This window comes from Microtus pennsylvanicus, chromosome 6 (genome assembly GCF_037038515.1).
Source record: "Microtus pennsylvanicus isolate mMicPen1 chromosome 6, mMicPen1.hap1, whole genome shotgun sequence".
In the NCBI taxonomy this organism is placed as follows: Eukaryota; Metazoa; Chordata; class Mammalia; order Rodentia; family Cricetidae; genus Microtus; species Microtus pennsylvanicus.
Genome location: NC_134584.1, coordinates 95,159,220 through 95,186,650, shown reverse-complemented (window position 1 = coordinate 95,186,650; position 27,431 = coordinate 95,159,220). Strand labels below are relative to the sequence as shown.

General features: G+C 44.2%; 1 protein-coding gene across 1 annotated transcript; it reads left to right on the top strand.

Annotated features, from left to right (window-relative positions):
- Window positions 1-1,624: 1,624 nt before the first annotated feature.
- Window positions 1,625-27,431, top strand: LOC142852940 (carboxylesterase 1F-like). The gene is made up of 14 exons (XM_075977910.1): window positions 1,625-1,719; window positions 7,879-8,083; window positions 9,042-9,186; window positions 11,810-11,943; window positions 14,038-14,191; window positions 16,775-16,879; window positions 17,469-17,573; window positions 19,094-19,132; window positions 20,007-20,147; window positions 20,616-20,696; window positions 20,884-21,031; window positions 25,093-25,224; window positions 26,160-26,232; window positions 27,070-27,431. Exons 1-14 carry the CDS (start codon window positions 1,668-1,670, stop codon window positions 27,239-27,241), a joined length of 1,686 nt encoding a protein of 561 aa, XP_075834025.1. The 5' UTR covers window positions 1,625-1,667; the 3' UTR covers window positions 27,242-27,431.

The window sequence follows — 27,431 nt, the reverse complement described above, 5'->3', positions numbered from 1 at the left end:
CCTGGAGGTCTGGAAGACACAGCAGAAACCAGTAGGAAGGTTTGTGTGGGGGTACTTTGTTGAGGAAAGGTAGAGGAATTACTAGGAGAAGGAGGTTTCCCCAGCTCTCCCACAGTTAAGTCATGTGTGTGTGTACATTTGGCATCATCGCACAACAGTCAACAGTATAGCTCCAAGGTCCCACTGGTTTTTGTCTTATGTGAAGTGGTCTAGGACCAGTCCCTTGGCCACACTGAGCCTCAGGACACACTAGTGAGAATCACAGAGTTATTCTTAGCACCACTGTCCTGCACAATAGACACTGGGCTTGTCAACTGCATTCTCTCAAGAAATATTTGGCAAAGGATTATAAGGACAGATAAAAATAGAAACTTTAAATAAATAGAAAGGGTACAAGGGACAAGGTTCTAGCATATTTAAGAAGATGCGCAGTGTGCTCCGCATCTCTGCATCCTACTCCAGGGTATTTTCAGCTCTTCCCAAACAAAAGGAAAAGCCAAATGCAGCCTTCCTTGCCACCATCAATTCTCCACTTCGTCTTCACACCCTTATCAACAGTTAGAGAAAATAAGTCTTTAGACGACATGATAATCTTTAACTTGTGTTTTCCTCTCCAGAACTGATGTTGTCTGTATTTTCTTCTTACTACCCAGTGATGCTCACATCTGCCTTCAGTGAGGCTATGGCCATTGCTTAGCCAGCTATACCAGGCTGTATTAAACTAAACAGTGCCCTAAGGCATCTGGTGGTCCTATGAAGGGGATCCCAGAAGCTCTCTTCCTTGGCACTTGTTAAAGGATCCTCTCCCAGGTGCACTCCCATAGAACATTCCCGTGTGTGGAGCTTTCACAGCCATGCCAGTCTCTCCCTGTCCTCTCATCGGGTTTGGTAAAAGTATGCATGAATCCAAGGATGCGTAGGTGCTACAAGCCAAGGATTTTGGTGAAACAGAGTTCATGTACTATAAGAACATTCTATCCCTAAATCTCAGCCCTGAAGCAAGTGAGTTCCCAACCTTGGTTGCATATGATCTCCTACAGGGACTCCTGTAAGTCTACAACACAACTAATCTAGCCTTCTTTAAGGAGGTTCGAGGAAACTTGACCTTGATACCAAACACAAGAGCCCAAAACTCTAGGAAAGGAAGGCTGAGAGATGAGCTCTGATCTCCCTGATAAGCAACTGTGGGGTTCTGAAGGTCCTCCAAAATTTTTCAGCCTGTTAAAGGCTCCCATCACCTATCTGCCCACTAAAGCTTTATGCCACCTAGAGGTCTTTGAGTTTGAGAACTCATGGATCCCTGAAGTGAAAGTGTTCTGGGGAGAGATGTTTATGTAAGAAGTTATGTGTGGGTTGTGGGTTTTGGCCATCTGTAATCTGAGATTTCAGATTGATTGTTTAGATAAAAGGGGGCCATCACTGGGTGGGTGAGTGCTCAGATAAAGCAGGGTAAACATTGGAAGAGGGGTGGTGGCACAGGGATCCCACGGAAAGCCCTGAGAGCCCTTTGGAAGAGGGAGAGGATTTCTGTTCTGCATTGTGTAACTAAGCTTTGTGGGCAAGAATCCCTGGCAGGTTCCCAGCATGTGGGCAGGACCGTTCACTCCTCTTCCTTGCAGGTCAAATTCAGAAACTCCATTGACCTGGCAGGAGCCTGTCCCTGCACGATGTGTCTCCGTGCTCTGTGCTGGGTGTCACTAGCAACCTGCGTGGTTTGGGGTGAGTACTTTTGAAATACAAATTTGTGGGGACATATTTGAAAATCCTTGCAGAGTTGTGTGCGCATAGAGCAAAACTAAGACAGACAGATTCGGTTCTGTGGGGGAATTCGCTCTCCTGACTTGGGCTTGCCTTCAAGTGGCCCAGACCACAGCACAGGACATGCTGAGATCAGGAGAGGATAAAAACCCTGAGACCCAGCAGCACACTCCAGGTACAGAAGTGTAAGGAGTCAATCCCAGCAGGAGCGGAATCAGCACAACTCCAATCAGGTGGAACAGGCTTCCTTACTTCGCCGGACCGCGGAGGGGATTAAGTGGCTTCATTTCTCAAGTTCTTAAAGGAGAGGCTCCCCTTCATGTCTCTATATGTGGTGGGCCCTCCATGCTTATTTTATATTAATACATAAGTATTTTACATATTAATACATAAGTATGGGATGTATTCATAGAAAACATGGGGTATGGTCAAAATAGCACACCAGGACCCAACAGCCATCGAAAAGACAGTTTGTTATTTATTGTTTCCAAGAGGAGCAGCATAGAAGAACTGGGGGTGAGGGGCTCAGGAAATGTCAGATCAATGAGGAGGCTCAAGGCTGGAGATCTGCAGCAAATGTCTCTTTTGTTAGCATTTCAAGGAATGCTGGAGAGCAGTACTGTCTTAGTTGTCTGATACCAGGTTCTGGATGATGAGAGCAGGTGGACTGTGGTCCATGCTATCAAATCTGGGTAAAGCAAGCAGTTAGCATCGTGACTCTGTAGGGGACAGACCCCGAGAGTGACAGTGCCCGCAGGTCATGATGGCCTCATAAACATCAGACACACATTAAATTCATGGTTAATGTATGGCGATAGCATTGATTTTTAACATATATCTGTGTCATTTTATTGGTTGAGAAAAGAGATTCACCGGGATGTGTGTTCTTCCAAGTTTGTCTGGAAAATCATGTCCTGAGCTGTCCCTAGCTCCTGAATCCAGAGTCAGGGCTCAACACTCAGTTCCCCAAAAGCCTCACCCTGTCTTGACTTGTGACAGTGAGAAAGGCCTGGTACTGAGTGTATAATAGTGATGAAGGACCCAGATATAGAGCAGAACATTCCTTTGCTGCTGGTTACCCTGGCAACACCACTCTTTCCATCTTCAGGAACTCCACACAGGGTATTTCCAACTTCAATGGGCAGATCAATAGTTAACCTGGAAAGACTCTTGGTGTGAATACCTCAAAGAAACAGGGATACACATCTGGTACACAGTAGTTATCACATCTGTGTGTAAGTTAGATGATGTAAGTCGTAACTGCTGTTGGGAATAGTCTTGTTTTCCCTGCCCCCTGCATGCCTGCACACGCTGCTCTGGGTGTTCTGGGTGAAAGTTCACAGCTAATTCAGCCACACTTGAGCATTTGTGATCAGATTTTGCCGTCTTGCCTCTGAGGCACTCATCCCTCTTTTCAACTCCTCTCCTCCGTCTTCTCCTCAGGTTTCCATGGTTCATGTCTTTCTCCTACCACCACTCTGTTGGGGGTTCTTATTCAGCTAGAGCTCTGTTTGTAATCTTGGCTCTTTCTCTTGTTTCACACTTCTATGGTGGCGCCACACACACACACACACGCGCGCTGCAGGTTCACTGTCTGGACAGAACAGTGTGCGTCCTTTCTGACCTCTCCATGTTGAGATGACCACACACACTGCCATCCTTCCTTGTTCATCTTTGGCTCACTATGCAGTTCAGGCTGTACCTTAACTGGCTATGGAGCCCATGCTGGTCTAGAACTTAAGGTGATTCCACTGGCCCAGACTCCCAAGGTTTGGGGTCATCTGTGTACCTCAGGAGCCCTGGGTCACCTACCAGGATATCTCAGGGCCTTCCCACTGAACCCACAGGAAGGTGGTATTGTGTACTCACCTAAAGCCTTCTTTCTTCCCTTTGCCCCATATCAGGGCAGGAAGCAAGTCCTCATGCCCCATGCTCATCCCCATGTCTCTGCATAGCAGTTTCTTACCGAGTATAAAAGAGACCTGAGAACAGTCAACAACTCTTCACACAAATGAAGAAGAAAAATCAACATGTCGTGTTGCCGTCTATGGGTCACCTCATATCCAGGTTTCCCAGGAAGTCTGTTTCAGCAGTGTGCTAAAAGTAGAAAGTTAAACAAAATAGAAATTATTAACAGCAATGACAAAAAGAGACAAGCATGTGATTGACTTCACAGGGTATCAGGCATGGCCCCAGACTTGCAACAGGTTTTTCCAAAAGGGTCTAGTGTTAATGGCTGTTCTCTAGAAAGCTCTTCTTAGACTTAGGATGAGTTTGCAGTCTGATAATTTAAGGATATTAAAGCAAAACACACATCACTAATCAAATGTCATTATGTAAAAGCATCATAAGTTGTGTGTCCCCTGGAATTTCATTTGCTTTTATTTATAATAATTAGCCGCAGAAATAAAAACAACCAAATGCCCATATTATGGACCTGGTTGTTAAGACCATGTCTCATAGATGCTATCTTGTAAGCTTGATTCTTTACGGGAATAGTATCTATGAGACATGATGCCAGACTTACTGATGTCAAGGTTATTTCAAAATAAATTTGGAAGTCTTTTTCTGACCACACCTTATTATCATAATATTAAAATTTACACAGTATTGATAATATTTTTTACCCTTCCAAGCTCCTCTCTATTCTTTCCCACCTTCCTACCCACCCAACTTTATGTTCTTTCTCTCTCTCAAAAACTGTTGAGGGAGGAATTAACAAACTCTCTGCAGCTAAAGGGGAAGAGTTAGGACCAAAAGGTGGAACTTGGGTGTTAAGAATGATGCTCTGACAGGTAGGCTATTACACAAACAAGAAGTTGCCAGACTTGGTGGTGATGGAATTGTAAGGGCGTGGATGTCCTCCTGATGCTTAAAGGAGGGTCAGGGTGGTTCTCTCTGGTCCCACAGAGGGTACAAGGACAGAAGAGGAAGCTGCAGGGAGATGAGGAAAGATCATCTTCTATTCAAGAATGGAGCTGAAAGGTCAGGCAGGATATTGACCCAGTTTCTCTTCACCTTGGAGGACCCTACCCAGACAGACCAGCAGACTTTAGATCTTTGTGTGCGCAGTGCCATAGACACTTCAGACACTTCTTTGCCCACCATGTAAAATCTAGTAATTCAGTCAGGTGTTCAGTGTACTCCCCAAACACCGGACTCTCGGGGTCATCTTCTCCCCATGGGCTCCACCTGGGCATCAACGGGCCATTCATCCTTAATGGCCAGGGTCCATGCTATGCTTTGTGGACCTCTACTTCGCTTGCTGTGGAATCACTTTATCACTCTATATCTCTAGCCTTCTTTTTTTCTTTTTTTTAAATTTTTTTATTGAGAAAAAGAAAAAAAAATTCTGCCTCCTCCCAGCCTCCCATTTCCCTCCCCCTCCTCCCACCCTTCTCTCCCTCCCCCTCCCTCTCCAGTCCAAAAAGCAGTCAGAGTTCCCTGCCCTGTGGAAAGTCCAAGGTCCTCCCCCCTCCGTTCGTGTCTAGGAAGGTGAACATCCAAACTGGCTAGGCTCCCAAAAAGCCAGAACATGAGGTAGGATCAAAACCCCGTGCCATTGTCCTTGGCTTCTCATCAGCCCTCATTGTTCGCCATGTTCAGAGAGTCCGGTTTTATCCCATGCTTTTTCAGTCACAGTCCAGCTGGCCTTGGTGAGCTCCCAATAGATCAGCCTCACTTTCTCAGTGGGTGGGTGCACCCCTCGTGGTCTTGACTTCCTTGCTCATGTTCTCCCTCCTTCTGCTCCTCATTGGGACCTTGGGAACTCAGTCCGGTGCTCCCATGTGGGTCTCTGTCTCTATCTCCATCCATCACCAGATGAAGGTTCTATGGTGATATGCAAGATATTCGTCAGTATTGCTATAGGATAGGGTCATTTCAAGTTCCCTATCCTCAGCTGCCCGAGGAACTAACTGGGGACATCGCCTTGGACTCCTGGGAGCCACTCTAGGTTCAAGTCTCTTGCCAACCCTAAGGTGGCTCCCTTAACTAAGAATTGTGCTTCCGTGCTCCCCTATCCAACCTTCCTTTATCCCAATCATCCTGTTTCCCCAAGTTCCCCCCATCCTCCCCTTCTCACTTTCTCTCCTCATCTCCCCTTACCCCCATCCCACCCCACCCCCAAGATCCCAATTTTTCCCCCGGCAATTTTGTCTACTTCCCATAGCCAGGAAGATAACTATATGTTTTTCTTTGGGTTCACCTTCTTATTTAGCTTCTTTAGGATCACCAATTATGGACTCCGTGACCTTTATTTATGGCTAGAAACCAATTATGAGTGAGTACATCCCATGTTCATCTTTTTGGGTCTGGGTTAACTCACTCAGGATAATGTTCTCTATTTCCATCCATTTGCATGCAAAATTGAACAAGTCATTTTTTTTTACCGCAGCGTAGTACTCTAATGTGTATATATTCCACTTTCTTCATCCATTTTTCGATTGAAGGACATCTAGGTTGTTTCCAGGTTCTGGCTATTACAAACAATGCTGCTATGAACATAGTTGAGCATGTACTTTGTCATATGATAGGGCATCTCTTGGGTATATTCCCAAGAGTGGTATTGCTGGGTCCAGGGGTAGGTTGATCCCGAATTTCCTGAGAAACCGCCACACTGATTTCCAAAGTGGTTGCACAAGTTTGCATTCCTACCAGCAATGGATGAGGGTGTGGTACTGGCATAAAAACAGAGAAGTCGACCAATGGAATCGTATAGAAAACCCGGATTTTAACCCACAAACCTATGAACACCTCATTTTCGATAAAGGAGCTAAAAGTATACATTGGAAGAAAGAAAGCATCTTCAACATATGGTGCTGGCACAACTGGATGTCAACCTGTAGAAGAATGAAAATAGACCCATATCTATCACCGTGCACAAAACTCAAGTCCAAATGCATCAAAGACCTCAATATCAGCCCGAAAACACTGAACCTGATAGAAGAGAAAGTGGGAAGTACCCTACAACAGATGGGCACAGGAGATCGCTTCCTATGTATAACCCCAACAGCACAGACATTAAGGACAACATTGAATAAATGGGACCTACTAAAACTGAGAAGCTTCTGTAAAGCAAAGGACACTGTCACTAATATAAAAAGGCAACCTACTGACTGGGAGAAGATCTTCACCAACCCCGCAACTGACAAAGGTCTGATCTCCAAAATATATAGAGAACTCAGGAAACTAGACTTTAAAATGCTAATTAACCCAATTTAAAAATGGGGCACTGAACTGATCGGAGAATTCTCAACAGAAGAAGTTCAAATGGCCAAAAGACGCTTAAGGTCATGCTTAACCTCCTTAGCGATCAGGGAAATGCAAATCAAGACAACTTTAAGATATCATCTTACACCTGTCAGAATGGCTAAAATCAAAAACACCAATGATAGCCTTTGCTGGAGAGGTTGTGGAGGAAGGGGTACCCTCATCTTTTTTTTCTTTTTAATTTTTCAAGACTGGGTTTCTCTGTAGCTTTGGAACCTGTCCTGGAACTAACTCTTTTAGACCAGATTGAACTCGCAGAGATCCCCCCACCTCTGCCTCCCAAGTGCTGGGATTAAAAGCGTCCGCCTCCACCACCACCTGGTTCTCCATCACTCTTAATCATCCCTCCTCCTGCTGACTGTCTCAGAACCTCATGATACCATCATTCAGAAGACTTCACTTCCTCCAACTTCTCTGGCACCTGCCTAGCCCTTCTTTTGGTACACATTTCTTATCTCAGCATCAGGTGCAACATGTCTGTTTTCCACTACGGCCACCTTCCTGAGAGAGGAACCACTTGTTCTTCCTCTGGTCCAGCATGAAGCTCACACCAGAGTCCTGATAGATACAGGTTTCTCAAGGGAACCAAAGTTCTGTTTGGTCCTAGCAGTTCTTTTTCCACTGTGACTTTGCCTGGATTCTGTTCTACCTCATACTTCAGTTTGATTTTTGACTCAACCCTCTGAAATAAATGTTCTTCATCTTAATTTCAGGTCAGAAGCAAATGAACCTAGAAGTAATTAGGTGACTTATTCAAGGTCAAGTGCTTAGAAAATGAGAAAACCCACATGGAATCCAGGTCTGATCTTGTCGCTCTAATGTATCCTTTCTCTCCTCCATGTTCCACAGGGCACACATCCTCACCACCCATAGTGAACACTGTTCATGGGAAAGTTCTGGGGAAATATGTCAGCTTAGAAGGATTCACACAGTCTGTGGCTGTCTTCCTTGGAGTTCCCTTTGCCAAGCCTCCTCTTGGATCCCTGAGGTTTGCTCCACCACAACCTGCAGAACCTTGGAGCTTTGTGAAGAACGCCACCTCCTACCCTCCTATGTAAGTCGCTGGGGAGGGCCTGGACCTTGTTCAACAGAGGCATCTGTCATAGAAAGATACAAGAGGGGGTCATTCACTGGTCCAATAGCCTCCTGGAGTCCTCCAGAGTACTTTAGAAACACTACAGACCTTTCACTGCTTTTTAGACTCCTCTGTTCATCACCCTCTCTAAGCCGATGCTACAAACAGAAGTGGGCATAAGAGGTACTAATCTAAAGTGTAAATGAGTTAGTGAGTATGTGAGAAAAATCAAAACCAGTGTCTGAGACTCCAGGGAGACTCAATAATTCCCACCAATTCTATTTCTATCCTACATTGGTCCTTCGTGATCTCTTATTAGAGAAGTCAACAGTTATTCTTTCATAAAAGGATGACGGAGGTCATTAGAGATAACATTGGCTCTATTTGAACCTCGAAGATGTGTGCTCAGAGAAGAAAAGGTACTCAGTCAACATTGTCCAGCATTGGTGACTAACTATTAGAGTACAGGTCATTGAGGTCATCCCATAAAGACATCAGCCATAACTTGCAATAGGCAATAGGCTAAACAGTTATTAGTGGTAGTTCCTAGATTCACAGAAGTCTCAATAGGACAAGAAGAAGGTTACCTAGTGAAAGATCAAGGTCACCTTCAGCCCACTGCACTAGACCTAGGTAGGCATTGAGAAGACACTGGTTAGATTTTCATATTCCAGGTAGATCAGACTATGAACAACATCTCTCCATTGCCCATAGTGCCCCCAAAGGCTCCAGGAAGGGGAGAGATGCCAAGTGTTTCTTCCTTTTTTGGGTTGGGGTGCTGTGGATTCCCACCATTTTCCCATGAAACCCCTCTTGTTAATTATCCCAAGTTCCAGTCCTGTGAAAACAACTCTATTCACAAGCTCAAATATTCTGGTGCAGGTGACATTTCCAGCTTCTATATTTTGGAATTTCAGGTGTCCACTCTCTCCTCCAGGTGCTCCCAAGATGCAGTCAAAGGGCAGAGGGTCAATGACCTCATCACCAACAGAGAGGAGAAAATTCATCTTGAGTTTTCCGAAGACTGTCTCTACCTGAATATTTACACTCCTGCCGATTTGACAAAGAGCAGCAGGCTGCCGGTAAGCACGGGAACCACTGGTCTAGTCCTTTGTGCTAACATCATCCAAGTCTTCAGTGGGACTGGAAAGGGATTAAGGCCACTAGGCGCACAGGTAGACAAGCCAGGACTGGGTCAGGGACCAGGAGCTTCCTTTCACCACAGAAAATGTAAATATTTCTTCCAAAGACCCCGATTTTGGTGGGATCGCTATACATCTGGAATGTGCAGCTGAAGGTTTTCACGTTCTCTTACACAAATACAAGTTTTTCAAAATGATTACTCTTAGTTTTTAGCTTTAAAAATCTGGTCTCCAGAGCAGTTAGGGCACAATTTACAACAATGTTAGTACCAGAAGAAATCTTGGAGAAAAACGAACAGCCCAAGTCTTCCTGTACAGGTAAAGAAACTGAGGGTCAGGTAGGGAAGAGAGGGCACCCAGAAGGAATGGCAGGACAAGAACTTGGGTTTCCATCTTCAAGCTTGTGCCCCTACTCAAGGCCTGGCAAGGGAGATGTGTGCTGCCTTTCTCCTCGCATTACCTGTGCCAACTTCCACTGCCAGGTGAAAGCGCTCATGGCCCATGAGGGCAGTGTGGAGGGAGAACTCTGGGGCAATCTCATAGGTGCTTTTCATGCCCTTTGCCAACCACCTGTGATTTTACTGAAGCTCCCTCCCCTCCCTGGTTGCCCTTGGCACATGCTGACTGCCTAGTGAGTCAGCATTTCCCATTGGAATGAAGAAGCAGGGTGGGGCAGGCTGCCCGTGACAAGACCACACACAGTCTTGGAGCTGTAAAGGCATGACCCTTGAACCCTTGAAGTCAAATAAGGTAGGGTATGAGCACCCACCCAGTCCCCTGGGAGCACCTTGGATGGAACTCAGAAGGGAAGAAGGACACCAGAATAGTATTTGACCCTAAACCTGTTTGCACAAGGAAGTAAGAACAAATCTCACCCCTACCCATTTATTCAGCTTCTTTTTTGGACTCTGTGTCTACACAGTCAGACTTAGGGTTAGGAGAAGCGAAGACAGGAGTCATTATGTGTAGTGAAAATGCAAGCAGGCTGCTTTTCATCCCACCCGGCTCCCACACGGCTAGCTTTACACCCGAAATAACAACACACAAATTATATTCATTCAAACACTGCCTGGACTCTAGTCTCTTACTGGCTAACTCTCACATCTTGATTAACCCATTTCTATTAATGTGTATTGCCACTTGACTATGGCTTACCGGCATGAGTCTAACCACTGTCCGTCTTGGACATGCTTGGAGAAGCATGGCATCTGTCTGACTCTGCTTTCTTCCTCCCAGAATTCTGTTCAGTCTCCTCTACCCACATAAAGGGCTAGCCTATCAAAAGGCCAGTGCAGTTTCTTTATTAACCAATGAAAGTAACACATAGACAGATGACCTTCCTACTTCAATTATGCATAGCCTTGCCTTCAAAGATCTTGTCATCTGGTTGCACAGACACCTCAGATAACAGCTTCAACACATGATTGACTACCCTGTGGGCTCAGTCTTCAAGATGAGCTTGACTCTGACTCTCCATGTAGGTGGTAGAGACTCCAAGGGGAGGAGAAATAGAAGCTCATAGAGCTTGGAAAGCAAGGGACTGTCCAGCTATGCATGCAGGCCCCAGAGGCACATAGATTCCACCCGCTAAAGAGCAGGAATCACTTGCCTTCCTAGCTTCTTTTTTTCCCTCACATGTTGTAAACAGGTCCATGGTGGCTGCTGAGCTGTGCCTGAGTCTTAGTGGAGGTCACAGCAGCACCGACACTAGTCGGAGCTGTGGGAGGACTGGCTACTGGCCCAGATCACCAAACTGTGCCCGTGACTGCATTGGTTAGGAGCTCAACTGTGAGCTCTGGTCAGATGGCTGCTCAAGTCCTACTTCCACTTTCATTAGCGGTGGGATCCCAGCAGAGGTGCCTCAGTTTTTCTATCCATCAAATGGGATAATCTTCATTTTTTTATAACTTTGCTCAGATTATCCTTGCCTTCTCTTTCCTGTTTATTAGCAGGTTTCAACTTTCTTTTCTCCCAGTTCTTTGAAATGTGAGCTCCTTAAATCCTGAAGCCTTAAATTAACAGTTATTGTATTCCTCCTCAGCCTCAAGCCAGATGAAAGAACCTAGTGTAGAGTAGGTGCTCTTAATAGTAAGATGGTTGAGGACTAGATGGAGAGGGGAGATGTAAATGGGTTAGCAAGATGGGGAGGATTGTGCTGGAAAAGGTACCAACCAGAGGCCTGGAGATGAACATATGGGCACATTACAGTTAATAGAGATGATGCTAAAAGACTAAGCTGCCTGAATGGACCATGTATCAGGATGTGAGCATGCTGGGGAAAAGATGACATCATTGTTCCTTCTTGTTCCCATAACGAAGCTCTCAGTTAGAGGAGCCCTGGGGAGACTTGGCACAGAGGTCTAAAGAGAAAGGTAGGGGCATTGAATGAGGTGACATTCTGGTTTCTAGCCTGGTAACTTGAGGAAGACATACAATTTCTGCAGCCCAGCTGGTGAATTTTGAGTGGTGATGCCCTGAATCAGGACCAGGCCATGCAAACCAAACCAAACATCTTCTGAGCTCTATTTCCTATGACAAGTATAGTTCTTTCCTTGCTACCTAGGTGATGGTGTGGATCCATGGAGGTGGACTGACATTGGGTGGGGCGTCCACCTATGATGGACTGGCCCTCTCTGCACATGAAAATGTGGTAGTGGTAACCATTCAGTACCGCCTGAGCATCTGGGGATTCTTCAGGTAGGATGTGTGGACACTCCTCTCTGCATGTTGGCTTCTGTATTGATCAGCTCTACAGCAGTGAATTTGAAATCTGTCAGTGTCGAGGACCTCAGATTTGTTTAACTCAGTGTTTGGGTGGCTGGAAACCAAAGACTGAATTATCAGACTTTGGTGTAGCGAGGGGCCTTAGGCTACAATGCATCATGGTGGAAGAATAGACATTGAGTCTGTGGGATAAAGAGACAGCGATACGGCAAGTCAGAGAAAGTGGGAAGACAGTCTTGCTCTTTTGGGAACAACTCGCTTTCTCGGGATACAGCATGATTCCCTTGAGCACACATCCCCGAGGGTATAAAGCGCCCAATGACAGACCCTACCCTCTACAAATTCTCCCACTGGATATACCTGGACGTTAGATACTGAAACCCCCTTTTCTTGTGAAAAAGACCATATCCAAACCATCAAATCTGCAGAATTAAAGGAGTGAGGACCCAGTTTTAGTAATGGTATCCTTCACAGGACGTTTGATAAAATTTTCCATGTTGGGGGTCCAGTCTTTCATTACTGGGCCCTATCTACCTTTACGTTCCTCAACCACACTCCTCTTGCTTCTGGGATCTTCCTAGATTCCTGCTCTATTAGACCAAGTCCTATTGATTCTGAAAAGCCCAGGCTTCGTGTTGCCGCCTTTGAAATGGCCACCTGTATTTCATCAGTACTCAGCATTTCTTTGTGACAGCAATCAACACTACAGGACAGCACTTGAAAGTCAGACATTTCTGCACAGGGAAGTAGGGAAGGGGTGGGTTCATGGAGGGCTCTCAGCCTAGGAGCTAACTGCAACCTTACCAGTGTTCCTTCCAACCTTATATAGCTCCTAAGACTATAATAGCAACAATGAGATGCTCCCGTGCCCCGCCCCTCCCCACTGCCCAGTACATTTCCTTCTCTGTCTCTCTTCTCTGTCCTCAGTAACTGTGTGCTTCCTTCTCCCTCTCTATAAACACCCTGAGTGCTTCCAACAAGTCTTCTACACTATCTGTAATCCCCAATCCCACCTTTAAATCCTACACAGTCCTTTCACCTGCCTCCTGGTCTTCTGTAGACATGCATAGGGTTCTCCCGCTTAACAGGGAGAAACTTGGCCCTTGGCACCCACCGATCATTCCTTCAACAAAGGTCCTCATCTGTTTCCCGCAGGACCCTACACAGCTGCCGACTGCTCCAAGCACCCATTTGCTCACAACACAGGCCTTGCATACATCCCAGATTCTCCTCTTTTGGCTCACAACCTTTTTCCATTCAGACCAGAGATCCTCGTGACTCTATCTTTAAAATATGCTCAGAATCCTGTGGCTCTGGATCCACGTTTTCCACCCCTTTCAAAGCCCTGTTTCTGAGGGATGCATTAATGTTAGAACCAATATTTTAAACAAACTTGCAACTTTACATGGAGGCTGCTGCATATTGTGGCCAGAACACTTGGGGAGCGACTGGGCCATGCCATGCCTTTGTGTACTATTCCCAGGAATTCTAAAGGCATAGAAGCCTTGCCAAGGCTCACAACAGTGGCTGTGCTTGCGTCTCACGGAAGCTTCATGCATAGTTTTGTTCCCACAGCCCCAAGGCCTTCACACCTGCAGCTCATCTTAATTGAAACTCTTCTTTGGGTATTTACAAAGCCCTGGTGCTCATTTTACTTAGGTCTCTATCAAATGCCACCACCTCAAAGAGAGCATCTCTGGTTGTGAGTCTAAAGCATATCCCAGACCTACCTTTGTTTCTTTCTTTACCTGATTTTCTTTTCCCCATTGCTGACATTGTATTGTCATTTTATCTGTTAATTTATGCTCTGTCCTGTGAGCTGAGTGTTTCCATATTTTTTGTTTCGTTTTGAGATGTGCTGTAGCACTCACACCAGATTTAGATGCATATTGAACCCTTAGTACATAGTTAGTTGTTGGAATAGTGAATGAGAGCCTTGCACAGGGGAAGATTCCTGTCAGGGGTGCCAAGTTCATCAGGATTCTGAAAAACTGCAAAAGACTCCCCAATACATCTGTGGTCCTAAGATCCTTGCCACGCAATATGTACTTTCTCTGTCTCTTGCAGCACAGGGGATGAACACAGCCGGGGGAACTGGGGTCATTTGGACCAGGTTGCTGCATTGCGCTGGGTTCAAGACAACATTGCCAACTTTGGAGGGGACCCAGACTCTGTGACCATCTTTGGAGAGTCAGCAGGAGGTTTCAGTGTCTCTGTTCTTGTAAGTGTCCCCAGCACCAGGCCTTGTGTGCAGGCTTGCTGATGTGACTGCTAATGGAACCTCTTAAAGGTCAGCTGTTTGCTTTCAAAACCCAAAACCTGTACTCAGTGTCCATTTTACTCACAACACAATATTTTTTATGAATAACTACGGATATTTATTTAATTTTTTTATATATATAAAAATTTCCACCTCCTCCCCGCCTCCCTTTTCCCTCCCCCTCCCCCCACTCCCCACACCCCCCTCCCCTCCTCCTCCCTCTCCAGTCCAAAGAGTAGTCAGGGTTCCCTGCCCTGTGGGCAGTCCAAGGTCCTCCCCCCCTCCATCCAGGACTAGGAAGGTGAGCATCCAAACAGGCTAGGCTCCCACAAAGCCAGTACATGCAGTAGGATCAAAACTCAGTGCCATTGTCCTTAGCTTCTCAGCAGCCCTTATTGTCCACAATGTTCAGAGAGTCCGGTTTTATTCAATGTATTTTCAGTCCCAGTCCAGCTGGCCTTGGTGAGCTCCCAATAGATCAGCCCCACTGTCTCAGTGGGTGGGTGCCCCCCTTGTGGTCTTGACTTCCTTGCTCATGTTCTCCTTCCTTCTGTTCCTCATTTGGACCTTGGGAGCTCAGTCCATTGCTCCAATGTGGGTCTCTATCTCTATCTCCATCCATCGCCAGATGAAGGTTCCATGGTGATATGCAAAATATTCATTAGTATGGCTATAGGATCGGGCCATTTCAGGCTCTCTCTCCTCAGCTGCCCAAGGACCTAGTTGGGTACATCTCTCTGGACCCCTGGGATCATGACACAATATTGATGGTCAGTGGCTGACAACCAAACTAACAGTATTTGGTTTTCAGGAAGCTCAGAATTTAACTTGGTGTCCCAGAGCCATAGGTATCTCCAGTTCTAGCTCAGATCAATGACAGCCGCAGCCTCTTCACTTCGTTGAGTTCTTTTCCCCTTTATCAAGCATCTTTTCAAGTATTTAAAGCATGTTTATTTAAAAAACAGGTTGAGTCTCATTTTGCAAGAAGGCTTTGGCCTTGTCATGTTTCTGTTATTAGTTATTTGAGAATTTCTTGCAATGTATTTTGATGCTGTTCACTCTTATCCCATTTTCTGCCATATCTACCTGCCCCTCCCTCCCCATATACCTTTGTGCCTCTTTTGGTTTTAAATTCATCAAATATAATTGATGTTGTCCATATACTCGTGGGTGTGTGGCCTTCACTGGAGAGTGGTCTACCCACCGGGGCCACACTATTGCAGAACACTGACTCCCCTTCTCTTAGCTGCTATCAACAGCCAGTGGCTCCTTAGTCATGGCTGGGGCTTGTCTTGCTTCGGCTGGGAAATCAGGTAGATTATAAACTGCAGATAGGAAGAAGCAGTTGTTTGGATCAGATGTGCATGTCAGGGGTCTTCAGTGTGCACAACAAGCAGGATCCTCTCTGAAATGGCCTCACAGTTTGTCCATGACTACTAGAGCAGCAGGAGAATCTGGGGCTGAAAAGGTGAGTTCCATTGCGGACAGTCAGTGAGAGGAAGGATGTGTAAAAGGGAGAGAGGCAAGAATGTGGGAAACAGCCAAAATGATTTGTAAAATTAAATAAAAATCGCTTATATGGAAAATAGAAGTTAAGGAGAAGGTATAGAAGGTTCTGGGAGCCATATGAAACTCTCAGAGTTGAGCAGAATATCAGCATAGTTACTGCATTTTATTTTACACACACACACACAAGTTGAAGAAAAGAAAAATTACAAATGAATATTAAGTGGGGGAGGAATGTCATCCATAGCCCTGTGAACCTTATATGGTCACAAAAGGTATCTTTTCACGTCTATCTCTTGCTGTTTCCTCAATGTCATGTCCCTTTTCTCTCTATCTGCCCATCTACTTATCTATCATTTATTTATCATGATTCCATGCATCTTCTGACTTTTACAGTCTTATGCTGTTTTTACAATGAAACAATCCTTTAAAATGCAATATGGCATAAATATATCTCCCCAAACACTAAACACATATATAGCATTATCATTCACAATTGCACAAAGTTCCATGTTAAGTCATGAATTGACTAATGCTAGGGCCTTGAAGTGTTTACTTTTGTTCCATTATAAACAAGAGACTATTAAGTATGTGTCTGTGTACTTCCCTCTTTTCCTTCCATCGTTCATCTTAACTCGGCCCATAGGTAGTTCTCCCGCCGACCTGCATCCTCAGTCCTTTTTTTTACCCTTACATAGTACTTTTCTGCATGAGTTCAGAATGAAAAAACTTCTCAAACAGAACTATGGCTAGGAACTGGCGCAGTGCCTTTCACGTAGTTCTCGTATTGCTGTAGGCACTTGCCACACACTTCCTCTGCTGGTCCTTACTCCGCATCCTGGTTCTACTCCACTGAGTTTCTTTTGTGGAATCTCAGGCCTGAGAACAGTCTCAGAGATGGAATAGACAGATTGGTGGCTGTCATGCCTACCGAGTGCCAGAGTCTTCAAGATGACCAGGGAAGGGGAGCATTCAGAGGGCATATGAGTCAGTCTACCCCTCCTCTGAGTGTAAACTCTCCCCTTCTCTCCATGGCAGGTGTTGTCTCCCTTGGCCAAGAACCTCTTCCACAGGGCCATTTCTGAGAGTGGTGTGGTTATCACTCCCGGTTTGTTTACCACAGATGTCAGGACAGTCACTGAGGTAGGTCCCAGAAAATCGCCACACTCTTTCCTGGAGTCCTCAGGGGTCTTTCTGGCTGTGGGATAGAGCTATGTGCTCAAGTGATTTCTGAAATGAGAATGGTTGGACAGAGATCACTTCTAGGGCTCCATCTAAACCACACTCTGCAGGTTCTGAAGCTTCTCCTTGTGGTTTGTGTATTCAGATGCCCTGCAATCCTGCATGGATGGTATGGGAAGACAGGGTGGCCCTCTGCAGCATGCCACATACACAAGCTCTCCTGATGTAGCAGGCACTGGAAACTAGGGGCCAAATGACCAGTAAATGGAGGAAGTGGATGGGAAAGAGACAGTGGAATCATAGATTCCTTGCCTTCTGTCCACTGCACCTGGCTTCTCTGAAGATAAATACACTTCTCCAACACTGTGACTAGTTTAAAAGTCAAGGTAACAGACTCAGATGCATTCATGCCAACCATTACAAATAACGACAGGGGCAACAAATTTTTGGCTTTAGAGCCCAAGTCTGCTGCTCTAGAACCCACTATCTATACTAATGCTGGATACTGATGTTGCTCTTGACCTCTGTGATGGCCTGATATCTCTTACAGAAAGTTGCTCTCATGTCTGGGTGCAAAACCACCACGTCTGCTGTCCTTGTTCACTGCCTGCGCCAGAAGACGGAGGACGAGCTCTTGGAGGTCATGCAGAAAATGGTGGGTGTGTTTGCAAGGGTCTGAATTCCAGGTGCTTGGTTCTAGGATTCATTTATTCAGCTGTTCTTTATCCCCAAACTACTTGGCATAGTTTTTCATGCCTCGAGAGTGGTATCAGCCACCTGATCCCAAGTAGCAATTCAAAGTACTCTTTTTATTATCAGAATATTTTAGATAAAATAATCCAGTAACAATCAGGCAAAAAATTTTTAAATGTTCTCCCAGTTCTTTCTAAATTTAATATTTTGCCATTGTTTTCAGTTGTGTTTTGATAAATTAAACATTCCGTATTTCCAAAAGTTATCTTGAATTTTGAGAATGGGGTTATTAAGCAAAAGTTTTCAGGAAATATCACAGTTTATCTTGGAAGATTAAGACCAGATAAGTAAATTAAATAGACCTATAACTGATAAAGAAATAGAGACAGTGACCAAAAGTCTCCCAACCAAAGAAAGCCCAAGACCAGATGGTTTCAGCACAGACTTCTACAAGATTTTCAAAGAAGAACTAATACCAATACTCCTCAAGTTTTTTCACACAATAAAAATAGAAAGAACATAACCTTGTCTTGTTCCTGATTTCAGTGGGATTGCTGGGAGATTCCTCTCCATTTAGTTTGATGTTGGCTGTTGGTTTGTTGTATATTGCCTTTATTATGTTTAGGTATGTCCCTTTTATTCCTGCTCAGAAAGACTATTATCACATGTACTCACTCATAATTGGTTTTCAAACATAAAGCAAAGAAAACCAGCCCACAAATCACAATTCCAGAGAACCTAGACAATAATGAGGACCCTAAGAGAGACATACATAGATCTAATCTATATGGGTAGTAGAGAAAGATAAGATCTCCTGAGTAAATTGGGAGCATGGGGGACCTTGGGAGAGGGTTGAAAGGGAGGGGGAAGGTAGGGAGTGGAGCAGAGAAAAATGTAGAGCTCAATAAAAATCAATAAAAAGATCGACACTTACACCCTATATGCATAGAAACTCCTGGTTTAGATTTAGAGTCGGTTTGACCAACAGTGTCAGATATCCTTCTTTGAGTTATTCCCCGTGTTCTGAGGAATGGCGATCCAGCTCACCTACCGAACTCGTGAAGTAAGAATAGCAAAAGGGAGAGGAGTAGAGGGCTCATCCTGTCCATCCATCATCCATCCAGCTTAGGTTCCCATCAAGATCAAAACACCCTGCCACTGAAGTCACCTTGTCCCCACATTTTCTCAACAGAAAATTTGTGTTGTCATTACCGTAGAGAGAGATGGGGGAGGGCTGAAGGAAGATACCAGTACAGATGCAGGCATTGTCTCAGAGCTTCAGCAACTCTGACTCTGGGAACTAGCACTTGGCAGGGGTACTACTGCTGCCCTCCCTCATCCTGCTCCACCACGTACCTGTACTGAGAGAATGTCATGCAGGCTCCCATTAGCCTGCTTGAGAAGAGACTGGGAGCACAGGGTGGAAGATGAGCTTTTACTCCAGGAAAACTCCTAACCACAAACTCTTCGCTGTCCCTACAGAGTCTGTTTAAACTCAATGTACAAGGAGACACCAAAGAGGTAAGGACTTTTTAAGGTTTGGAGTCTAACAGTGTTAGGCTGTGATTGAAAGAGTTTCTGTTTGTGAAATCACAGCTCTCTTATGTGTATGTACTTGGATCAACAACACAGTACACCTAAATGATGGAGAAGAGATCGGCCTGTTTTCTAGTTCGGCCATTTTGGGAAATGGTCATGTGATACCTAAGTACATGATAAAATTGTGGAGAAGATAGTAAAGCATCTACACTTGTGGCTCCCACATAGTTAGCATTCACATGACGATAATAAGCTGCAACAGAACTATGAAACTACAGCTGAAGAAAGTTAGTGTCTCATTACCAAGGGTTGAGAAAGTAGCAAGTCTGCTCAGATGGTGTTTTATTATGTTATAAATAAATCTTAGATATACTAATTATTTTTGAGAAAGCAATGTTAGATTATGTGTCTTTAAGCTGGAACCTATATATAAGGATGATGACAATATTGTTACCAGTGGTTCCCCATCTAGAATTCTACTGCAACAAAGCCCCAGGATTCACTAAACCAGCATTCAGGGAAATGTTATAGACCTAACTACTAGGAGTAGTGAAAATAAATTCTAGAGAATATGCATGATTGAAGTATAATATATATATGTTTATGACTGTATGAAGTATTTCATATACAATGCATATTTAATAAAAATGCTTCCCCCCTTCACTTTCCTGTTTCCATTAACCTCGTCACTCACAAATGCCAAACTTTGGTCTTTGTGGCTCACAGACCTTTTAAGGACACCGATTTTTTTGGCTACTGCTCACAGACATGGGGTCTATGTTCCAGCTGCCCCTTAGACCAGCAGAGCAGGAGGAGATGCAGGTGATCTTTGACACTATGCTCCTCTCTTCCTCAGAGCAATCCATTTTTACCAACTGTGCTTGATGGAGTGGTGCTGCCAAAGGCACCAGAAGAGATCCTGGCCAGGAAGAATTTCAACACTGTGCCCTACATTGTGGGAATCAACAAGCAAGAGTTTGGCTGGCTTCTGCCAACAGTGAGTGAGCATAAACAGACCCCTTCGACAGATGCTCCTCCACCCACCCGCTATCATGCCTCCACTCTCTACTTCCTACGAATTCTGTATTTAAGCCTTGCCTTGTATCTGGGCAGCTGTTTCCATTGCTATTGTATATTTATGCAAGGGAACAGTCTCTGACACGGCTCAACTCAGATGCCCAGGCTTGAGAACTCTATATCAATTATTTCTTGTCTTTTCTCAATGCATTCTAAAATTCTTGGGCTGGTGGGAGTCTGTTGGCATAACCGTTGCATAACCTGATTAACCAAGGTCCAGCGGAAAGTGGGGGAGGATTGGGAGTCCAGGAGAATCGGCCTGTGGCACAGATGCCTCCATCCTGTGCTTTTCCTCTCTGGTTCTCTGGATCTCCACAACAACTCGCAGTGGATGGGTTTCCTGCTTCAGGACTCACAACGGCTTAACATTTTCTTCTTTTTGTAACAGATGATGGGATTTCCACAAACTGATGTAAAATGGGACAAGAAGATGGCCATCGCATTCCTGCAGAAATTAGCTCCCCATCTGGTAAGCATCTAGAGATTTGTGGCCCATTGGCTAAGAAGTTTTGAGGAATTGGCTCAAATTAAGGATCAATTCAATGTCTCGCTTGGCATCACCCCAGGAAGGATTTGCACAGGTCATAGGAAGGTCAGACTCAATGAAGCCTCAATTGGTTGGACAGGCTGCTGATCGCTTGTGTCGTCCATTTCAGGGAATACATGAGGAAGCAATTCCAGTTGCCTTTGAGAAGTATGTAAGAGGTAGCAATGAGCCAGACAAAATTAGAGACGGAATCTTGGAGTTCGTTGGAGATATGACATTTTGTATCCCATCAGTGATTGCGGCTCGTGGTCACAGAGGTGAGTCCCAGAAGTTGAAGGGGAGAGAGACAAGATTCTCCTGCTTTGGTCCCTAACCTGCACACTTCTTGGGACAGACAGATGTGGGAGCTTCTCATGGTCAGTGTGCAAAGTCTAATTCAGTGAAGTTTCTGTTCAGTTTTGCTTTCCAGATGACAGGCTCCGAGGAAGAGGTGTAAATGCAGGTGGTTAATTTGGTAGTTGATACCAGGATGTGAGGGCTGTCGCAGGAGAGAGATGAAGGGCAATCAATGAAGCACTGTCAGCTCGTGTCCACTGCGGACAGCTGGAACTGTGGAATCTCTCGGGAAGAATCATATGTCAGGTCTCAGGATTGTCCCAGCAGAACAGGAAGGGGGTTTTTTACCTTTAACTTGTTAGTTAAAGGGTTTGTGCTTGACCTGTTGCACACATGGGTAGAGTAGTTTATAGTGACCAGAGTAAGCTTTGGAGCAAAGAGTAAGCAGTGCTGGAGGTAGAACTCAGGCTTCCTTGCTCTGACATGGGTACCAGCGAGACTGGAGCACAACTGCTGATACATGGAATAGGAGGCAAGCGTCATATTCTTAAGTTGTTTCTAAACTACATAACTAGACAGAGGAGCCATGAGACAGTATTAGTTAAGTGAGGAGGTTTGCTCAGGGCAGAGAGGGCGGGAGGAGTTTGGTAATGGGTATGCAGCATGGGAGTTCTTACTCAGCTTGTTGTCGTTGTGACGAAATACCTGATGTGAACGTTGCCAGAGAGGGCAGACATATTTGTATTGTTTAATTGTACCCTGAGCCAACTCCACTGCTGTATCCCTGGTGTGAGGCTGAGCATCATTCTGGGGAGCATAGTGGAGCAAACTAGGTCTCCTTATGGCACATAAGGAGCAAAGAGGAAGAGAGATGCAGGAAGCGGTCAGGAAAGAGAATCCCAAAGATTCACCCCCAGCAGCCTAGTCTCTGTGGGGTGACCCCCCCCCAACATCCTCACATTTTAAAACAGCACTGTCAGCTGGAGAACTCCTATGGAGCTTTATTTTAGTCTGAAGTTAGATAGTGGATTGGTGCTTTGTTTTGTTTGACCAATAACTTTATTTCTTGATTCAGGTGTATGTGTGTATGTGTGTGTGTGTGTTTGTGTGTCGTCTGTGTCTGTGCCTCTCTGGGTGTTGTTTGGTTCCAAGTGATTTGAAATGGTTCTATTTTTTCTAGCTATATGAGAAATTATATTGGAGTTATTTCATTGGGTACTAAAGTGAACTGGTAGGGTGCTTCGGGTAATACAGGCGTTTTGACAGTTAAAATTTTTCTAAGCCATGAACATGAAATATTTTCATTTAATTGCAGCTAATTTATTTCATTGATTTCTTATAGCTTTTGTTGTATAGGAAAAATGGAACTATTTCAATTTATTTCTATGGAAATTGTGGTTTTTGAAGCTAGTACAAATGAAACTGTTCTCCTGGTTTATGTTTTAGAGCTTTCTTTGGGGGCGTATTAATACTACTGATTTTTTTTGCTCATTTTTATTCTGTAATACTATACTATTTATTTATTATATCTCAATTCCTCGGTAATCTCAGTGCTTTTATCTGTAAGCTCATTCTTTCCAGGAATATCTTACCATACCCCGTTTTTCTGTTTGAACCACAAGTCTAACAGTTGGATTTGGTTTGTTGGTATTCTGTTGATTAGTTTTCCATCTGAGTTTATGAAGAACATTGGTGCAGCTGTATTTTCTTGTAAAATTCTTGTTTGGTTTTTACATCTTTTGTGATTCTGTTCTCGTGGATATAGGGTAAGAATTTGAGATAAATAGTTTATAAATCCTTTTTATTTTATTTTATTTTATTTATCCAATTTTCTGTTTGCTTGTTTTTTGAGACAGGGTTTCTCTTTGAAACAGTCCTGGCTGTCCTGGAACTCACTCTATAGACCAGGCTGGCCTCTGGCTCACTGAGATCCACCTGCCTCTATCTCCCAAGTGCTAGGATTAAAGGCATGCGCCATCACCGACTAGCATTCTAATTCTTTTTAAAATGTTTGTTGTGATTCTCAAATTCATGGTTTCTTTTTTCTTTAATTGTTTAAAAACATATTACTAAAATTAATTATAAGTGTAGCCTGGATAGTACATATAATGTCACTTTACAGACATGATTTCAAGGCTGATCATTTGGTATTGGAGAACCAGCTGGGGGTGTCTCTTTTCTGGGGGAGAATGTTTCTCCTGATCTTAACTTTCCTTAGCTGACTGGTTATTTTAGCAGGTCTGGTGTAAGCAACCATAATTTCAATGATGCAAAGCATATCATGTCCAGAAGACAGCATTTCATAGATGCTTCCTCAGCCACCAGCACTTAAGCCTTTCTACCCACCTTTCCTTGTGTTTCCCGAGCCTTGGGACGGGGAGGGGGCGATAGTGTGGATATGGACCACCCTTGCACTACTCGATGAATATAAGCATCTGGAAGACAACTTGACAACAATCCTCTTTAGAAAAAAAATAAGGAGAAAAACCAGTAATAAGTTCTCCCCAGAGTTCCCTGATTTCATCTGTGCTGTTCTGACCAGATTAATAGTGGCAGAAATGAATTCTCTCTCTTGTGGAACAAGTCTCCAGTCCAATCAGAGAGCTAAATAGCCCTACAAGCACTATTGCACCATAGAGCACATCTTGCCTTCAATAAGTATGGATAAAGAAAACGTACATTTACACAATGGAATACTACTCAGCAGCAAAAAATCAATGACCACATGAAATTTGCAGGCAAATAGATGGAACTAGAAAGAATCATTCTGAGTGAGGTAACCCAGACTCAGAAAGACATGGTCTGTACTTACTCATAAGTGGGTATTAGATGTAAAGCAAAGGATAATAAGACTACAATCTACAATCCCAGAGAAGCTAGGTGACGGGGCTTCTTCAGAGTCTCAAGAGACACAGCAAATAAGAGGCAGAGAGACTACAAGGACAGATAATGGGGAAGTCCCATTCTGTTCTTGTATGCAATCTTTATTGCCCTAAGATATTTGATCTATGTTCTATGTATTTAGATGTTACGATATTAGGTGTATCCATATATATTTACAAGTGTTATTCCCTCTTGATAAATTGACCAATTCATTCAACATACAAGTCTTTATTTCTCTACTTTTACAGTTTTAGCTTGAACTTTATCATCTCATATAACCATAGCTACTTCTTTTCTCTGTTAGTTTTTATGTGTATATAATATCTCTTCCTGTTCCTCACCTTCAAAAGATATAAGACTTTATTTAAAAGTGAGAAAAAGTCTCTGCCTTTCTTAGGAGAGTACAATCTATTTATGTTGGAGGGCATTATTAACAGGGAAAACCTCAATATTGTTTTTTTCTTAGGATTTGCTGCTGTTGTTACCCAACTCTTTGATTTGTTTCTCCCTTTTTGGCTGCCCTCCCTTGTGGCTTGATGGTTCTCCATGGTGGAAGGCTTTCTGTCCTTTCTGCTTTTGTTCGCTGCCTCTTCTTTATTGAAAATAGATTCTTCTCTCATATATTACATCCTCATCACAGTTCTCCTCCCTCTAGTCCTCTCAGATCCCCCCACACCTTCCTTCTCCTCCAGAGCCACACCCTGTCCACTTTCCTTCAGAAAAGAGTAGGCCTCCAAGAGATAGCAACCAATCAGGACAAAACAAGATACAATAAGACAAGACAGAAGCCCTCATGATGAGGCTGGACAAAGAAAACCAATGGGAGGAAAAGGGTGCAAAGAGCAACAAAAGAGTCAAAGACACACCTGCTCCTGCTATTAGAACTCCCACAAAACACCAAGCTAGCCTGTTATCATCAACACTTATATAGTGTATTTGCCAGGTTTGTTGTATACATTCATTCTAATTGCATTAACATGAGACTCAAGCACTATTTTTATTTCTACTAATTTGCAAATATAAGCAAATCAGGTAGCTTTCCTGAAGCTCTTTTTCTGATGTGCTTATGACTAGCCATCCTTCAAAGGTATGAGGATCCTTGATTCTATCTGGGTATATGTCAGATAATATGAACTTTTATAAATCCATTTCTTCACAGATACTGGTGCTCCAACCTACATGTATGAGTTTCAGTACCACCCAAGCTTCTCATCACACGTGAGACCCAAGAACGTAGTCGGAGATCATGGAGATGAAGTCTACTCTGTTTGGGGTGCCCCCATTTTAAGAGGTAATGGCTCATAGCTGGTATGCAGGTAGAAGCAAGAGGTCTGGGCTCCAGTCTTGGTTTGGCAGCCTTAAGCAAGTTTCTCCAGTCTTGATCCTATTTTCTTAATTCAGTATAATGGGGGTGAGGTACACATGAATGTAACCAGTCTTTCTCCTGGCCTAACATACATTAAGGAGGATATATTAACGTGCCCCCTGCATAACTGCTCTCACACTCCTGATGATTGATAATAGAAAAAGATGTTGTCTATCATACATAGTAAGCCACTTGATGACAAGAAGGCTACTTCTTGATTTTATACTCAAAATAACATATCAAAACATGACTGACTGGAGGTGAGGTCAGACTGTGTATCAAATTCACATGTATTGGTATGCCCACCAATCTCTGCAGATACTTAAAACACATGTATTTTTGTTAATACTATAGTTAATATTACAATATCAGGCTATGGCATGGTTAATGTTTGAGAAAAACCTTCCTAAACCTTCTACTTTCAAAAATGGCATGTGGCCCCTAACACATCAGTGTCTCTGGAAATCTCCCAGTTAAGAAATTTGCATTGTTGTATTTCTCAACCCTCACAAGTTTATAAGACTAAGAAAAGACCTATGAGCTAACAACAATATTATGGGGTAGAGGAAACCAGGGTGTGACCTTTCTACCCTGAGTGAGGGAGAACAAACAGATGAGCATGGAAAATAAAGACAGCTCGTATTGGATAGGCTGCATTTCGCTGCTAAACCCTAGACCAGTTACCCACCTCAGTCTGAAGGCCTACATCGGTGAACCAGGATTTGGTAGACCTTAGGTAAAGACTAAGATCCACAGTTCCACCTTTCTAACCCCTGAGTTCTGCTGCTGGCGGGCTCAAGAGCTATTCTTTTAGTAGTGACAGGCTTTTAGCCCCCTCTCTCTGTTTTTATTCCCCACAGGTGGTGCCTCTGAAGAGGAGATCCGTCTCAGCAGGATGGTGATGAAATTCTGGGCCAACTTTGCTCGGAATGGGTGAGGCTGCTGGTGTAAATGGGACTGGGGTGGTGGGCACGATCAGACCTTCAGACACTCAGGAGGAAGGACAGTTTCTAAAGTTTAGTGGTAAACTCAAATCCAATCACTCCAAACCATCGCTCTTTTTTAAAAATTTTTTTAGCTTTGTTTTTTAAATTAATTATTTATTTATTAAAGATTTCTGCCTCCTCCCCGCCACCGCTTCCCATTTCCCTCCCCCTCCCCCAATAAGTCCCCTCCCTCATCAGCTCGAAGAGCAATCAGGGTTCCCTGACCTGTGGGAAATCCAAGGACCACCCACCTCCATCCAGGTTTAGTAAGGTGAGCATCCAAACTGCCTAGGCTCCCTCAAAGCCAGTACGTGCAGTAGGATCAAAACCCCATTGCCATTGTTCTTGAGTTCTCAGTAGTCCTCATTGTCCGCTATGTTCAGCAAGTCCGGTTTTATCCCATGCTTTTTCATACCCAGGCCAGCTGGCCTTAGTGGGTTCCCGATAGAACATACCCATTGTCTCAGTGTGTGGGTGCACCCCTCGCGGTCCTGAGTTCCTTGCTCGTGCTCTCTCTCCTTCTGCTCCTGATTTGGACCTTGAGATTTCTGTCCGGTGCTCCAATGTGGGTCTCTGTCTCCTTTCATCACCTGATGAAGGTTAATATTCAGGAGGATGCCTATATGTTTGTCTTTGGATTCACAAACCATCGCTCTTGCATTGGTTCTCCTCATCTCTCGCAATGACTGGGAACAGATAATCCACGAATCACTATAGATCTCATTAAGAAAATGCAGGGAATCACAGAGCAGTTTTGACAAATTGTATTTGGTTCTGTTCCTAGGAACCCTAATGGTGAAGGGTTGCCCCACTGGCCAGAGTATGATCTGAAGGAAGGGTACCTGAAGATTGGCGCTACTACTCAGCAAGCCCAGAGACTGAAAGGGGAGAAAGTGACTTTCTGGACTGAGCGCCTGACCAAGAAACAACCCCGGCCAGACCACAGTGAGCTGTGAATGCAAGGCTGCCAGCCTCAGGTCAGAGAAGCCAAGATAGAGTTCTTCTAGTAAAAGTGTTTGTTAACCAAAGATGGATCTCAAAGGATCCTGAAGAATTTTGCCATAGGGATAGACAGAAGCCAGGGATGGGAGATGTTTTATACTTTTGGCATCAATTTGGAGAATAAATGTTCTTTTTAAGATCAAA